At 42.8% G+C, this 15,916-nt stretch overlaps 1 protein-coding gene across 4 annotated transcripts in view; it reads left to right on the top strand.

The window, feature by feature from the left end:
- The window catches only part of ACOXL (acyl-CoA oxidase like), a 348,364-nt gene that overhangs the window by 88,571 nt on the left and 243,877 nt on the right, over positions 1–15,916 (top strand). For all 4 annotated transcript variants that reach the window (XM_077843324.1, XM_077843323.1, XM_077843322.1 and 1 more), the window contains exon 10: positions 5,679–5,713. In XM_077843324.1, the coding sequence (XP_077699450.1) occupies positions 5,679–5,713 (35 nt within the window). The remainder of the gene's footprint in view (positions 1–5,678; positions 5,714–15,916) is intronic.

Genomic DNA, 15,916 nt, shown 5'->3' with positions numbered 1-15,916 from the left:
ACCACAGAGCTCATGGTGACTGACCGTTAGCATCTGTTCAGCGCAGTTAATTTTTTGGAGGATGTAGTAAGTGTCTAAGAAAGCCCTAGACAGACCCCAAGGCTAAGGACTAGTGAGTTGTGGCATGTATGGCATAGGTTTGAGAATCAGGCATGGGAGGCCAGGAAGATCTGGGGTGATGCCTGTGAAAAGAGCAGCCTTGGAGGGTGCTTTTATGGGGAGTATGGGGTCCTGCTATTATCAGGAGAGAACAGTGCTGGAAAGACAGCCAGGGAAGGAGTTAAGGACCCATTTGGTGGATTACTTTCTCCCTTTGCTGGCTTCCTGGCGTCAGCACACCATGGCTCTGTGTGGGATTCTGTCCACACCATGCCCCTTCTTCACCCCTTTAGGCTCCTCTTCCGTATTTCCCATAAAAGGGAAAGGGATAGTTGAAAAGTGCAGGAAGAAAGCAAACAACAAGTTTTTCTTTTTGATTTTGTGATAGACCCTTTGGACACATGAAATTTAAAAAGAAATAAACTAAAGAAAAAGTTTCACATAATTATAGGAAAGGAAAGAAGACTCATGAATAACATGAAAGCTTTTTCTAGATTTGTCACAAACTAATTAATTCAGATTGGAAGATTTGAGAACCCAAGGAGAGGCTTGGCAATATGAAAAGTGAGGTTGCAGACTGGTGGCCCCCTGGCCAGATTCCACTGATATGTTTTGTTTGGCTCACATATTTTGAAAAATATTCAAATCAGTTTACAATGTGGGAGTTTTCATACGAAAGCCTTTGGTTTACACCTTTTCATGAGGAATAGGGAGTGCTAGTATCAGGGTTGTGGCAGGTTGGTAGCTGATCCTGTGAAAGGATATGGTTCTTGGTCCCAGCCCTGGCCAGCATATCAACCCAGTCTAGAAAGTTCTCGACCCAGACTTGGAGCATCACCACTCACCAGCTGGGTCACTTTGGGGTCGGCATTTGATGGACTCTTCCTCCTTACCTGCCCCCAGCTGCCTTGTGTGTGTGACAGCACATCATAAACACGAAGCAGGGATCCCTGGGTGGCGCAGAGGTTTGGCGCCTGCCTTTGGCCCAGGGCGCGATCCTGGAGACCCAGGATCGAGTCCCACGTCGGGCTCCCGGTGCATGGAGCCTGCTTCTCCCTCTGCCTATGTCTCTGCCTCTCTCTCTCTCTGTGTGTGACTATCATAAATAAATAAAAAAAAAAATTAAAAAAAAAAATAAACACGAAGCATAGTGGACCTGTAAGGGGGATTCGCAACAACAAGGCACTCTTGGTCAAGTGGGCATTAGGAAGAGATGCTTAGTGACAACCTGTGGACAGGGAACAGAACCCACATAAGGGAAGTGCCCTGCTAAGACAGTGCCACCCATTTATTTCCTTAAAAAAATTTTTTAAAGGTGTTTTAAAAATCTGTTTTCTAAAATTATTATGATTATTTTACAAGATCCATGCAGTCTACATGGTGCTTTATAGGGTGTATCCAGCTACAGCTGGCGCACTTCGGGGGGTTTTATGGCAAATTATTCTCGGATTACTCTTTAATGCAGCAAGGTCTGCCTGTTGTCTGAGCTCCCTGGGTCATATAGAAAACCCTCAGACTTGATACAAAACAGCTGCCTTAGTCAGCTGTTCCAAAAAAGGAGCATTTTTAGGTCAAAGCAGCAGGAAAAAGGTTTTTGTAACTGGTGGACATTTTGAAAAATGTTAAATTACTCTTTCCTTGCCATTAAAATGTGATTTAATTTTGTTATTAACAAATTGTGTAAATCTGAAAAGAAGTACTCTGAGTGGGAGTTTGTTAAATGCATTCTGGCAATACTTACAGTATGTTCTGAAGGGGTTGTTCTCCAGGGAGGGCACCAGCACAAAATTCCAGCTGACCTCCATGTCCCTGGGCCTCAGCCCTGGCTGGCCTGGGGTCAGGGGGCCAACCCCTAGGCCTCTCTCCTCTCTCTCTTCTGGGTTCCTGCTGAGACCAGCAACAAAAGGGTCAATTGTTTGAGGCCTCCCTTTGTCTCAGGGGGCTCTCTGGGCCTCTCTGAATGCCAAAGCATCTCTGTGCACGTGGGTAAGTGCATGTGTGCACCTCTGCATGAATGTGTGTATGTGCATATGTGCCAGTGCATACATATGTTTGCATCTGAGTACTGTGTAAGCATGTGTGCATGGATGTGTGCACATAACACATGCTTGTTGGGATATGTGCACACATGAGTGCTGTACGTGTGCATGCATATGTGCAAGTGGAAATGCATATGCATGCAAAAGTGTGCGAGCACACATGTGTGTATTGGGTCTAAGTGTGCACACGTGTGTATATCTGCATGCCTATGCGTGTGTAAACCAGTCATAAAGTGTGCACATGCGCAGGTTGCATGCATGTCTGTGCAGACACAGGCAGTAGTGAGACTTGTTTAAAGCATTTACGAGTTGCTGATGCTTCTTAGCAGGGCGGGGGCTCAGAGAGGCCTATCTAGCTAGGTTCCTAATGCCAGGGAAGACGATTATCTCTGGCCCAACTCTCAGCAGATTACACAGTTGCCTTTATCTTGTATTTGCTATGGTATAGAAACCTCAGAGAATTGTCTACCTCCCCTGCTTTCTCTAGGGCCAGATAATATGTAGGAGTGAAAAAGAACATGTGCATGCACACAAAACAGACATAAAGAGTCTCCTGACTCATGTTCCAACCTGAGATGTCATGGCAAGGCCTATTAGGACTTCTCTACACTGTTCCAGCATCTTGTCAGGGCTGCCTAATTGGATCCAATCCCTTTGCTTGGGGTTCGGATCATCTTGTTCCCTAGCATGTCTTTACCTGGCCTGTTCACACAGAGCCGTGCGGGACGCCGTGGCTGGTCTGGTGACTCCATGATTTGTACTTTCTTTCTTCACAAAGATGTCCTTTTAAAAATGACAACAGAACATATTTGATTCTGAAGCCAGGAAAATATGAGTAAAAGTGCTTAATTGAAATTTATCTCTCTGAAGGATTTATCACCCAGCTCCTTTTAACCAACACGGCCATCACCAAAAACTTCCTCTGCTTTTTTATTTTTGTCTCTCCCATGCCCATTTTCTCTCCCTGCTCCAGCAAAGTCATATCTTTCAACTGTGGAAAAGCCACAAATTAAGGAGTACTCTAAAGCTTATCAAAATATTCAGTTAGTAAAATTATCTTATAATTAGCCTAACTGTAAGCCAGAACTTTTTAACTCCAGGAAATGTAAAATTACGTGGCATGTGAAATCGTAAATTACTCATCCTGACCTTTTGGCTGCGGTTTCTGTTTTTATTTCCTTCCTAAATAATTTCCTCCTTGTTCTTTAAATTCTTGATTATCCCTGAGGCATCTTCCTTTTTCGTTTGCTTAAATCTCAAAAAGCTATACTCCTGATTTAGTTGATAGACAATTGTATATATTCAGGTGAATGTGATGTGAAATCAACTTGATGTCCTATATTTCACGCCTTCACTTCTAGATAATCTTTTTGTAAAATTAAGCCTATCCTCTCTGAGTCCTGATGGTTCACTGACGTCGGTTCTGCATTTGGGGTATGCATAGTGATAACATACAGCTGAATCATTTGGGAGCTGAGCTATTCTGACAATAGTTGAGGGATTCTGCAGTGTGTCTAGCTAGACAGAGGTGTTGGGCTTCCTTCCTTTCTTTCTTTTTTTTTTAAATTTAATTGAAGTATAGTTGACATATAATATTATATTCATCCCAATGACCCTTGTGTCATCCAGGGTCCAGGAAAACCCCATGGAAATAATCTCCTGCCAGTGGGGCCGACATCAGGAAACTGCCAGTGATGTGTTGGGGATGTAAGAGTTCACCTTAGGTAGACTTTTGCCCAGATGATCCTTGGATTTTTAACTGCTCTCAGTTCCTTAAACTAGTAGTGCCATAGTTCAGCCACAGTGAGTTGATGAGACATATATAGGCATGATTGAGGCTGATCATTTTTACATGATACTTTCTAAGTTCCAAAAATTAATTTAGAAATTAAATTTTGGAAAATGAAGAGTGGCTCAGTCAATTGAGCATCCAACTCTTGATTTTGGCTCAGGTCATGATCTCAGGGTCGTGGGATCAAGCCCTGAGTTGGACTCTGCGCTCAGCAGGGAGGCGGCTGGGAATCTCTTCCTCTGTCCTCTGTTCCTCTGCTCTGCACTCTCTTTCTCTCTGTCTCTTAAAGTAAGTAAATAAATAAAATCTTTTAAAAAAATTTGGAAAATGAAAACATTTTCGTAAATGGGGTATTGCCTATATATAATGGTAGTAGTGGTAGTTACTATTTACAGAGTTTTTCCTATCTATATCTATAAGCAGTGTGCACGTGCATGTGCATGCACACAAAAATAGAAAAACTGCTTAATCCTTACATGAGAAAATAATTATTTGCCCATTATATAGTTGCAGACACTGTGGCTCTGAGAGTTTAAATAACTTGATGCCCATGCAGTCAGCAGTTGAACTCCTGTGGCCTGACTCTTCTGGAATCTGCTACTGATCTTGCATGAACTAGCTGAGGTCCATGCCATATGATTGGATCCCCACTTATGCTGGAGAGGTTCCCATGACACTCTCACAGAGTAAAAAGCAAATCACAGTGTCACCTTGGTCTCTGCTTGTTGCTATGTCCAGCGATCCTGTGCACTTTCTTTAGATGCCATATATGTAGTGTGGGCTCAATCTCTTTGCTGTCCTCAGAGGTGCAGTTTGCTGGCCTTGAGCTTATGGAATCCGTGTGAAAGTTGTACAGATCACCTGGCAAGACTCTGGCCTGGGTAATCAGTCCCCCTCATGGCCTGGTCTCTACTCAGCACTCCTAGGGCAACAGGGTAGGGAAAGAGCTACTCCTGGGACCCGGGTATGGCAAACTTCAGAATCAGCCACACACTGAATCCCATCCTTTCACGGCTTTGTCTCAGAGCTGAAAGAGCCCTGTTTTGCTCATACAAACAGGGAGTAGAATGGTGGTTGCTGGGGGCTGGGGGTGGGGGAAGCAGGGAGATGTTGGTCAGAGTGTATAAACTTTTAGTTGTAAGATGAATAAGTTCTGGAGATTTAAGGCATAGCATTGTGACTATAGTTAACAATACTGTATTGTATACTTGAAATTTGCTAAGAGAGTAGATCTTAAGTGGTCTTACCAAAAAAAAAAAAAAAAAAAAGGAAGAGAAAAAGTAACTATGTGAAGTGATGGATGTGTTAATTAATGTGATAACATACAGTAATAATTTCACACTGTATATGTATATCAAATCACTATATTGTATACATTGAATATATACAATTTATTTGCCAATTATATTTCAATAAAAATTTTTTTAAATTAAATTTAAAAAATGTAAAGAAAAAAGGGGAAAAAGGCAAAAAAAAAAAAATCTCTTATAACAGGAAAGTCTTTCCAGATGAGAGACACATGAAATATTTTAGGTGTCTCTAAGACCATTTCAAAATATGACTATCTTTTAAGATCTATGTTGAAATGAAAGATCTATCATTAAAAGGTGTTATTTATGAAGCATAAACAGTAGGAAATTTTAGGAAATGTTTTAAAAATAACGGACCATAATAAGTTAATTTTCCTGTGAATTCATCATACTTTTAATATTATTTAATATGTATTTTCCCTCTCTTTTTAATTACAGCTTGGATTGACGATAGCCATTCGCTATAGTCACAGGTAAAGTTAAATTTTTTCTTTCTCTCTTAAGGGATAAACTTACTGGTTTATAGCTTTTGATTTGCTCAAGTCTGTGGGTTTTTGAGCTTCATTTTGATGGCTACTCTACCCATGGTATCAGTTCACAGCAATTAGAATTGTTCTAGTTGCTTGATTGGTGAGGGTTACTGGTAATTTAGAGGAATAGGGTTTTTACGTAAAAGTGGTGGTAGGTAGTATATTTCTTTTAAAACAAAAATGTGGAGATCCCTGGGTGGCTCAGCGGTTCGGCGCCTGCCTTTGGCCCAGTGCATGATCCTGGAGTCCCAGGATCAAGTCCCACGTCGGGCTCCCGGTGTGGAGCCTGCTTCTCCCTCTGCCTGTGTCTCTGCCTCTCTCTCTCTCTGTCTATCATGAATAGATAAATAAAATCTTAAAAAAAATAAAAATAAAACAAAAAATGTACTGCTGTAGGGGAGGGACACAAGTGATTTTTGGGTAACGTATTCCGTGTAGGAGTAAGAACAGAGATTGGAGATGTCCTGCATGAGAGATGGAGGCCAGGCAAACAGAAAGCTGGGTGAAGCCTTGTTAGTGAAGCCTCTGAGCTCCAATGGGGGCCCCCGTCTTGTCTTAGGTACATCTTAGAATGGCTAATAGCTCCATTTTTTGTCTTCATGATTTCTGCCTTTTTCTCAAGTGCATCAATCATATTTATGAAAAATGCTGATTTCTTGTACTAATATTCATAAAAATGTATTAAGATGTTGAACTTGCTTAATATTCCGCCTCAATGGAGGGGCAACAAACAATGTCCCTCCTGCCCTTACAACAAACTGCTCATGCCTGAGTGAAAAGTGCCACCCGCTGATCAGTGTCATCTGGCCAGCTCTCCACAAACAAACCATAGTTACTTCAAATGAGATTGCCTGTAACAGGTTGTATGTACTTGTTTACATTTAACTGTGACTCGAGCCATAAAGTGGGCAATCATAGAAGCCTCGAAAAGTTGCTGGTGCCCTGTGTGGGGTAAAGCGGGAAGAAGGCAGGACTGGGCAAGAACCACTCAGAACCGGGAATGAGTGTGTGGGAAGAAACGTGTTCATGCTGGACATTTCTGGATACTCTTGGGAGAAAGCTGCTCCAGGGAAGCTCAAGATTTCTTTTATGCTTTGGGATCATAGGTGTGCCTGGTGCTTGCACATGGCCAGGCAGAGCATCCTGCAGAAGCACCTTTTCTCTGGCTAGCACAGCCAGGCTGCTCCCAGTGACAAGATGTACTACTGCTCTGCACTTAGGAAGCATGGTGTGGACAGTGGATCCTGAACTGCTGTGGGCTGGGTACTGGGTGGGTGTGTGTGTGTGGCGGGGGCAGATATTACCTTTTCCATTCTTTTCCTTTGGCAGAACTTTCCTCATATCTGCGTCCCTCTTATCATGAACGGTAGCTGCCTGTTTCTGCTTGAGAGCTAAAGGTGTCTCTTCCCTAAGAAACCTAAGGTCTTGCTCTAGTTCGGAGAACAAACGTGTGCTCATATCTGCAATGATGAGGGTTACTCTGTGGCTCTGTGGAAAGTTCTAACTCGGGCAGAAACTTAGAGTATATATGGAGCTTGAGAAAAAAAGCTTTGTTTTTAATACTTGGTGAGGCTGAGGGGACTTTTGCCAAACATTGACCTTTTCGAATCAGGTAAGGTAGCAGAGCAGGGTAGACCTGACAATAAGATAGCAGGTCCGGGCAGAATGGTGCTTTTGCCCCCGTGCTTATATGGGGTCTGTGTTGTGGAAAAGATTCCTGCTCACCTTGCTCTCGGCCACAGCAGGTGCCTGGCATTGTTCTGTATGGTTATCAACACCTCACTTCATTGGTGGGGACTATTCTCTGGGCTGAACATGTTCTTCATTTGGGAAGGGAAATGTATTCTTACCCCTGATTGGGTAGTGATTTAGTTATACCTGCCTTACTGTGGGATTGCGGCAGTGGGTGGTCTCTGGAAGGAAGCCCTTTGCTAGGATTATGAACGGCATCTCCCTTTGGTTCTACCTTCCCCAAAGTGGCCCAGTCTTGCTGAAGAAGTGCAGTTAGTAGACGGTGGTTATGAGTAGAAAGATGGACACTCTGAGCCATGGCCCTTCAGGAGCTAAGGATAGGAGCTCCATTGCCAAGAAGAGAAAGAATGATGTTGGGGCAGTTAACAAAAGTCTGTTTTAGAAAGGAAAGAACTAAAAAAAAAAAAAAAAAAAAAAAGGAAAGAACTTTGGAATTATTCATCCTGTGACCACATTTATGGAAACCCAGTTCCTATGGCTGCCTGATATCACTGAGCTACCATTAATCATGCTTGCATGTTCTGTGGGATAGGGGTTTGGAAAGGCAGTGAAGATGGCTTGTCTCTGCTTTGCAGGGTCTAGGGCCTATGTTGAAAGGCTCAGGGCTAGGGACAGAGACTTCCAAAGGCTCATTCACTTGTGTATCTGGTGGGTGATGCTGGCTGATGGCTGGAAGTCTCTGTTCCTCTCCACACAGCTCTCCATGTGGTCTCTACATGAGTTAATTTGGGTTTCCCCACAGCATGGTGGCTGGCTTTCTCTGAGTGAGTGTCCTGGAAAGGGAGAGCCTGGTGGAAGCTGTTTCCTTTCTGTGATCCAGCCCAGGAAGTCACATAGCATCACTTCCACCTTATTCTTTTGGAGCAGTCACAATGGCCCATTGGCATTCAGAGGGAGGAAGCAGAGACCCCACTTCTCAGTGGAAGGAGTGTTGGTCACATTGTAACAAGAACATGAGATGGGGGGAGGGGGGAAATCATGTGGTCATTTTGGGAAAATACTATCTGCCACAGAGCCCAGCTGACTGATGGAGTACTTATTTAAAGCCCGTGTGAAAGGAAGTTTTTAAAACATTTTATTTAAATTCAATTTGCCAACATATAGTATAAAACCCAATGCTCACCTCATCATGTGCCCTCCTTAGTGCCCGTCACCCATGAAGGGAAAGTTAAGACACTGTGCTGGCTACATGGTGCTTATGAGCTGGGGATGCACAATGAGTATGTGTGAAGAAGACTTAAGGATAGACACAAATCTTATGAGAGAAGGCAAATCAACCAAAGGAGGCTTCTTAGAGGAAGCGAATCCTAAACCATCCTCATGGAAGGCAGGCTCAGTGGGCTCAGGCAGGTGCTCCTGCAGGCTGGTAATACTGGTCCTGGAGGCACACATACTCTTTAAATGACTGACACTTATTTGGAGGAGAAACAGAGTGTGTGAGGAGAGGTGTGGAGAGATGGAATAGATCCTGGCCACCTTAGCTTGTCTCCAGTAGTTCAGCCCCAAACCCAAACTTAGGAGCTACCCCTCAAAACAAAAGCCCTGCACTAAAGTGGATGGAATGTACGGGGCAGATTTGGCCACTGCCTGTCGCACCTGGGCATACCTCTTTGGGGTCCAGGGATCCACCTGACGGCAGGACAATGTGCTTCTATTCTCTTCTGGCAGGCCACCTACTATGCTCTCAGGAGATGTCCCCTTACTGTGTTTCCAGGGAGGTTTGCCTTCAGCTCTCCTATCCCCCATCTTGATTCTGAGGTGTTCAGTTCAGAGCAGGGAGACATGGAAATTTATATAAATGCAGCAGACAAACAAAAATCTACGAGTTACAATGGAAAGTAATGAGTTGAGGAGGAGAAAAGAAGACATCTGCTGAGACTCTCTTGCAGGCCCCAAGTTCCTTCATCATTTACCCTGGGGCCTGAGGACCCTGGAGACAGTGGCAGCCCAGCAAAGCCAGTATTCACAAAAGGCTCCCCACAGCAGGTGGGTGTCCCCTGAGCAGAAGTCTAAAGACTTTAGGAGCAGAAAAAAATAACTGGAAGTGATTGCAGTAACTCGGACAATGTGGAGACTTTTTTGGCTTGGGTGAGCCTCTGGCAAAGTGTAAATATCCTTTTCACACATCCTATTCACCTAAACATGGAGGAGGTTATTGAGGAGCATCTGACCTGTCCATGTACCAACATCTTAGACACAGTGGAAATGCAGAAGGCATTAGCAGAGGTTGTATTTTCCAGAAATGATTTCTGAAATATAAGGAATTCTTATGTTAAAGTTCCAGGAAGCACAACAGTATCTGTAGATCTGTGATGGTGAGGAAACCATCTTCTGGAAACCCCCAGTTTGCAGGAACCAATGACTCTTAATTAGGTATCATGAAGAGCCATTGGCAGGTCAGGCTATACCACCTGGCCCTCACCCCATGTTCTTTGTCTTGTCTCTGGAATCAGCGGCCACAGGAGGAATTGGCCTTCCCTCTCAGAAGCCTGTAGATCATCAGGTCACCTGGTGGTGGCTCTTCTGGCCCTCTTGCTGCCTGGCCCTGTCACCCACTTCTGTCCTCAGAGAGAAGGAAGAATGTGAAGTGTGTGGGTTTTTGATTGTGTCTCTTCTTTAAAAAAATCCTGCTCCTGCAGGGAGGATCCTGCTCCTCAGGATCCTGAGCTTATTAGATTAATTGAAGCTTCAATATTTTTGTTGATCACTTTTTTTTTCTGGTAAAATATACCTAACATAAAATTTATTATTATAACCCTTAAAATAGGTTAAAAAGTATACAGTTCAGTGGTATCAAGTACATTCACATTCTTGTACAACTGTCACCACATCCATCTCTAGAACTTTTTCATCTTCCAAAAGTGAGACTCAATAAACATTAGTGTTTTCCCCATCCCCTACTACCTTCAGCCCTTGGTAACCTCATTCTACCTTCTGTTTCTGAATTTGACTACTGTAGGAACCTCATAAAATATTTGTCTTTTTGTGTCTGGCTTCTTTCACTTAGCGGAATATCCTTAGGGTTAATTCATGTTGTAGCATGTGTCAAATTTCCTTCCTTTATAAGGCTGAATAATATTCCATTGTATATATTGTGTGTGTGTGTGTGTGTGTGTGTGTGTGTGTGTATATATGTCTATATATCTTTTAAGGCTGAATAATATTCCACTTTTTGCTTATCCATTCATCTGTCAATAGACATTTGGGTTGTTTCTGCCTTTTGGCTATTGTTAATGATGTTGCTAATAACATGAATATGCATAAATCTCTTTGAAACTTTGCTTTCCATTCTTTTAAGTATATACCCGGAAGTGGAATTGCAGGATCATATGGTAATTATATTTTTAGGCTTTTGAGGAATCGCCACACTGTTCTTCTGTTGATTAGTTTTTAAAGTGGAGTTGTATCCTACGTGTATGTTGTTTTGTTCACTTCAAAAGCTCACACTTGCTATTGAGAAATGGTTTTCATTTTTATTGTCATGTCTACCCAGAATCCCGATGCTGAAATTGAGGGCTTCCTATGTCCTCATAGGAAAGTGGGTAAGGATACTTTTGGAAGCAAGGTTTGGGGCTTGAGGTTCTAATCACCAGGTCTGTTTCCCAAATTCTAATAGGAGTGCTAGGGCAAAGAGCCATGGTGTGACCCTCCTGTAGTAGATGAGGGTGCGATGAAAGGAAGGTAGTAGGTGAACGTGGCTCCCAATGACATCATTGGAGATGGGTTCACTTAGGAGTGGGTTGAAGGGAGGGACTTAAAGGACATGAGTGTGCAGAGGAGGGGAGGAATTACTAAATCCTATAAACTTGGTGGGCAGGCAGTGCCTCTCAGGCTCCCATGGACAACTGGGGCAGAGCAGCCAGGAACAGGGGGCCCTTGTGTAGCAAAAGAGGGGCTTAAGGCCCAAAGGATATCTGATTTTGTTTTTATACATCTGCATTTTTGCTATAACCATCAAATCTCCCTTGTTATGATGAACATAGTTAGAATATCCTTTCCTCCGATTCCCATACTAACACTTGCACACCTCAACCACTCCTACCCCTGCCCTCAGACATGCTGGTTCAGCCTTTAACTCCTTCTAGACCAGTAACACTAGACCTGGTTGTGTGATGTAGGAGTGCGTGTGTGTGTGTGTGTGTGTGTGAGAGAGAGAGAGAGAGAGAGAGAGAGAGACATCATGTAGGGTCAGGTGCTAAGGGGTCAGGAGGTGGAGAATGACATAGTCATATTCTGATGGTATAGATGAACCGAGCAAGGAAGAGCATTGACTGTCATCGACTATGCATTTGACAACAGGTCCTGGACACATTTCATTTATTGTCATGGTGTTTTAATTTATTTTTGTGAAGTCAAGTCATTTTCACAGAGTGGAAAAATTGTCTCTTGATGTTCATTCCCCACTGCTTGGCTTGAGGTTTTTGAGTGGAATCCACACAGTGGTGACAGCTGGGTAACCCCCAGAAGTGCCCTTTGCAGATAACAGCTCTCGGGGCCCCACCACCCACACGGTGGGGAAATTGTTCCCACTGTGTGGGTGTTTTGTTTTTTTCTTTTTCTATAAGTTTGAAAGAGAGTTTAGAAGTTCTTCCTGTCTGTCACTGTGCACTAGCCAGGAGAAACCTGCTCCCTCCTGGTGGGAGCTCCTGGGCAAAGATGAAGTGGCTCAGAAGTGATCATCCTGGGGATCCCTATGTGGCTTAGGGTTTAGCACCTGTCTTCAGCCTAGGGTGTGATCCTGGAGTCCTGGCATCAAGTCCCACATCGGGCTCCCTGCATGGAGCCTGCTTCTCCCTCTGCCTGTCTCTCTCTCTCTCTCTCTGTCTCTCATGAATAAATAAATAAAATCATAAAAAAAAGAACTGATCATCTTACTTTTGACTCTCACTTCTCTGATACAATGGAGAGGCTCTGTAAACCCACAGCATGGCATTTTTGCACATGGCACTTGTGTCCATGTTTCTAAGAATAGCCCACGGAAGCAGGGTAGGAAAGCAGTGAACTAGCCCTTGACAGAATTAGTTTGTTATTTGTTTCTGTTGGTTGTTTCTTTAATAAACAAGGAAGGAAGCAAATTTTCCACTTGGCTCTGTTAAAATTGAATGGAAGTTCACAGAGGTTTGTCTTTTAGATCAAGCCTAAAGATGTTTCTTTCCCACAACTGACTTTTTCTGTCAGTCTCTTATAGGTCCTAACAGGGTCAAATTTGGTACCCTGTCACAGGCCTTTGACCTAACCCTAATTTTGGAGTTACAGGTGCCAACCCCCCTAACAGGCTTTGGTGTTCTCAGAGGGCTGATGAGAAGGAGGAAGGATTGGGGAGCTTGTGTGTGATCATCAGTCCCAGAGAAGTGGGCAAGTTGACAGTTTGACGATCCCTGAGCTGGACTTTGGAGGGCATGGCCTTACAACGAAAATGCAGACCCCATGATTAAATGTCATTCTGAGACTGCCTTAGGGTGTTTGCTTTGAATGAGCCAGAGGGCCTAGCAAGAAGTGAAGGGGTCATGTACTTTTGTGTTCTGATTTAGATTAGAAGTGGAGTTTGAAGTTCATAGATGAATCAGAATGCTTATTGAATGGACAGGCTGCCTCAATGAACAAATGAAATTGTCATCTTGAAATACAAAGGGAGGGAGAGACAAGAAACAGGGCCATCAGGCCTATTGGACTTTGATTTCAAGTGTTGGCAAATACTTAGCAACTCCCATTTGGAGCTGGTTTGATCTTGTGGAGACAGCTGGGGGACACTGTTGTTCTCCAAATTTTGTAAAAATAAACAAAGATGCCTTTCTGCCCTTTTTCTCCCTTCCAGGGAATAGTTGTTTCTGTCACTGTGGCTTTCTGGCTGACTGTTCCATCTGTCTCTTTTTTAGACTTCACAGTGAGGCCCCAGCCAGATTTATACACAGGGTTGCCAAGAAATTTATTCAACCCGAATGGCATAATCTTAAAAGCAAAGCCGTCTTTTGGAAGGTGGCATTTTTAAGATAACCTTAACACAAAATATGGCCCCTGAAGAGCAGAATATGCATACTCGCAGGGTGTCTGAATTATATGATCTTACTCAGTGAGATCCCCCAACACTGCAGATATGTTGTTGGCATTTTATGGCTGAGCTTGGCCTGGGCATGTGGATGTGCCTGGAGAGTGGTAAATATCTTTAAGGTCCAGGGGAATAAGGGATAGGCAGATGTGCCTTCCTGTGCCTCTCCCATCTCCTTTAATCTTTTGTCTGGTTTTAATTTGGTGGCCTTGTTCTCCAAAGGCATTTTGGTCCAGGCTCTCAGCCATTTCCCCAGTCAAACCTGCTTATCATATGTCTGTTGCCACACCCATAGGATGATCTCTGGGAGGATATTTTGCCTGCCAGTAAGAGGATCTTTCTCAAGTACATATCTAATTATGCCCCTCCAGTCAAAAGCTTCCATAGGCCACCAAGCAGAATTCTGACCCCAGACTTCATCTCCAACCTGTCTCCTCAAATTTTGGAGCCCTGAGCGTCCTGCCTGTTCCACCTCTGGCTCTTGCTGTTTCCTTTGAAGAATTAACTTCTCTTTTCTCTTATGCATTCATGAACTCCTCCTCTAGTGGCCCCTTGGATGGAAAATATGTCACCTCATTTTTAAAAATTTGTCAAAGAACCATGCTCCTTTCTATTGTTAGGGCTCAGGGCTGACCTCAACTTTGTGTCTTTTCCTTTCTATATCAGGGAGCAGGGTGAAGAGGCAGACTGCATTCTTGTCTCCCTCACACATCAGAACACATGGACTCAACAACCCTGCACTTAGAGCCAGGGCCATTTGGCAAAGCCATTTTGTATGGATGAGTTTGGAAGGAATTGGTCAGTCTTTCTTTTAAGAATGACCACTCCCTTATTTTCAAAAGGATAAGGCACCTAACTTAAATTGACCCAGAGATTTGACAAAACTCCAATTCAAACATAGAAACATAAATGTAAATATTTTGCATAATGATAAGCTAATTCAAAGAATGACAATCTAATTAAAAAATTTATATGTAAAGGCAAAAACAACTTTGAAAGAATTGAAAGACTTACACTACCCAACTTCAAGATTTACTATAAAGCTATAGGAATCAAGACAGTGTGGTGCTGATAAAAGGATAGATAGACCAGTCAAACAGAATGAAGATCCTAGAAGAAGACACACACATAAATGATCAATTGATTTTCAAGGGAAGCCCTAAGATAACTCAATGGAGAAAGAATATAAATGGTACCAAACAACTGAACATCCTTTAAAGAAAAAAAAACCCAAGGCCCTCAACCCTTACCTTACAAAATGTATAATAACGAACAAAAATAGGTCATGCACACAAAATAAAACCTAAAACTGAAAACCTTATAGAAGAAAACATAGCCGCAGATCTTTGTGACCTTGGGCAAGGCAAAGATTGCTTTGGACACAAAGAGCATAAACTATGAAAGAAAAGTTGGTAAAATGGATTTTATCAAAATTAAAAACATCTGCTCTGTGAAAACCACTGCCTAGAAACTACAAGCCACAAACCAGGAGAAAATATTTTCAAAACATATCTGATAAAGGACTTGTATCCAGAATATGTGTAGAACTCTTAACAGGTCTTTAAACAAGAAAGCAATTTAATACATGGGCATAAACTCTTGAGCTGATACTTTACCAAAGAAGAGACACAAGTCAGATGGCAAAAGAGATGGCAAATAAACACATGAAGAGACACTCAACATCGTTAATCATTAAGGAAATGCAAATTAAGACCACAATGAGATACCATTACACGTATATCAGAATGGCTTAAACACAAACACACACACACACAAATCCCCTCAAAACAACAAAAACACAAAACCACAAAATCCTGACAATATAGTATGAAGGTGCTGATGAAAATATGGAGTAATGGTAGCTCTCCTACACTGGTTGGTGGGAAAGCAAAATGGTGTGGCCGCTTTGGGAGATACTTTGGTAGTTTTTTGTAATGTTAAACGTCACCTTACCATATGACCCAATGACTCCACTTCCAGGTAGTACTTACACAAGAGAAATGAAAACATTAGCCCATACAAAGACTTTATGCAAATATCTATAGCGGCTCTGTTCACAGTTGCCTGAAAGTGAAAATGATCTCAAATACCCTCCACCTGGGAAGTGGATAAACCAACTGTGGCCCATCTACACAGTGAAATAATACTTGGCAATAAAAAGGCATCATGTTGAGTGGAAGAAGCCAGACTCCAAAGAAGCCAGACTCCTGTATGCTCCAATCATATAGCACATGCTGTATGATTCCATTTGCATGACATTCTAGAAAAGGGCAAACTCTGGGAAGAAAGTGGGGAAGGGGAGGGTTAACTAGAAAGTAGCATGAGGAATTTGTGTGGGGAGTGATAGA

The sequence above is a fragment of the Canis aureus genome, chromosome 12 (genome assembly GCF_053574225.1).
Source record: "Canis aureus isolate CA01 chromosome 12, VMU_Caureus_v.1.0, whole genome shotgun sequence".
NCBI classification, from domain to species: Eukaryota; Metazoa; Chordata; class Mammalia; order Carnivora; family Canidae; genus Canis; species Canis aureus.
This window is presented reverse-complemented; position numbering and strand designations above follow the sequence as displayed.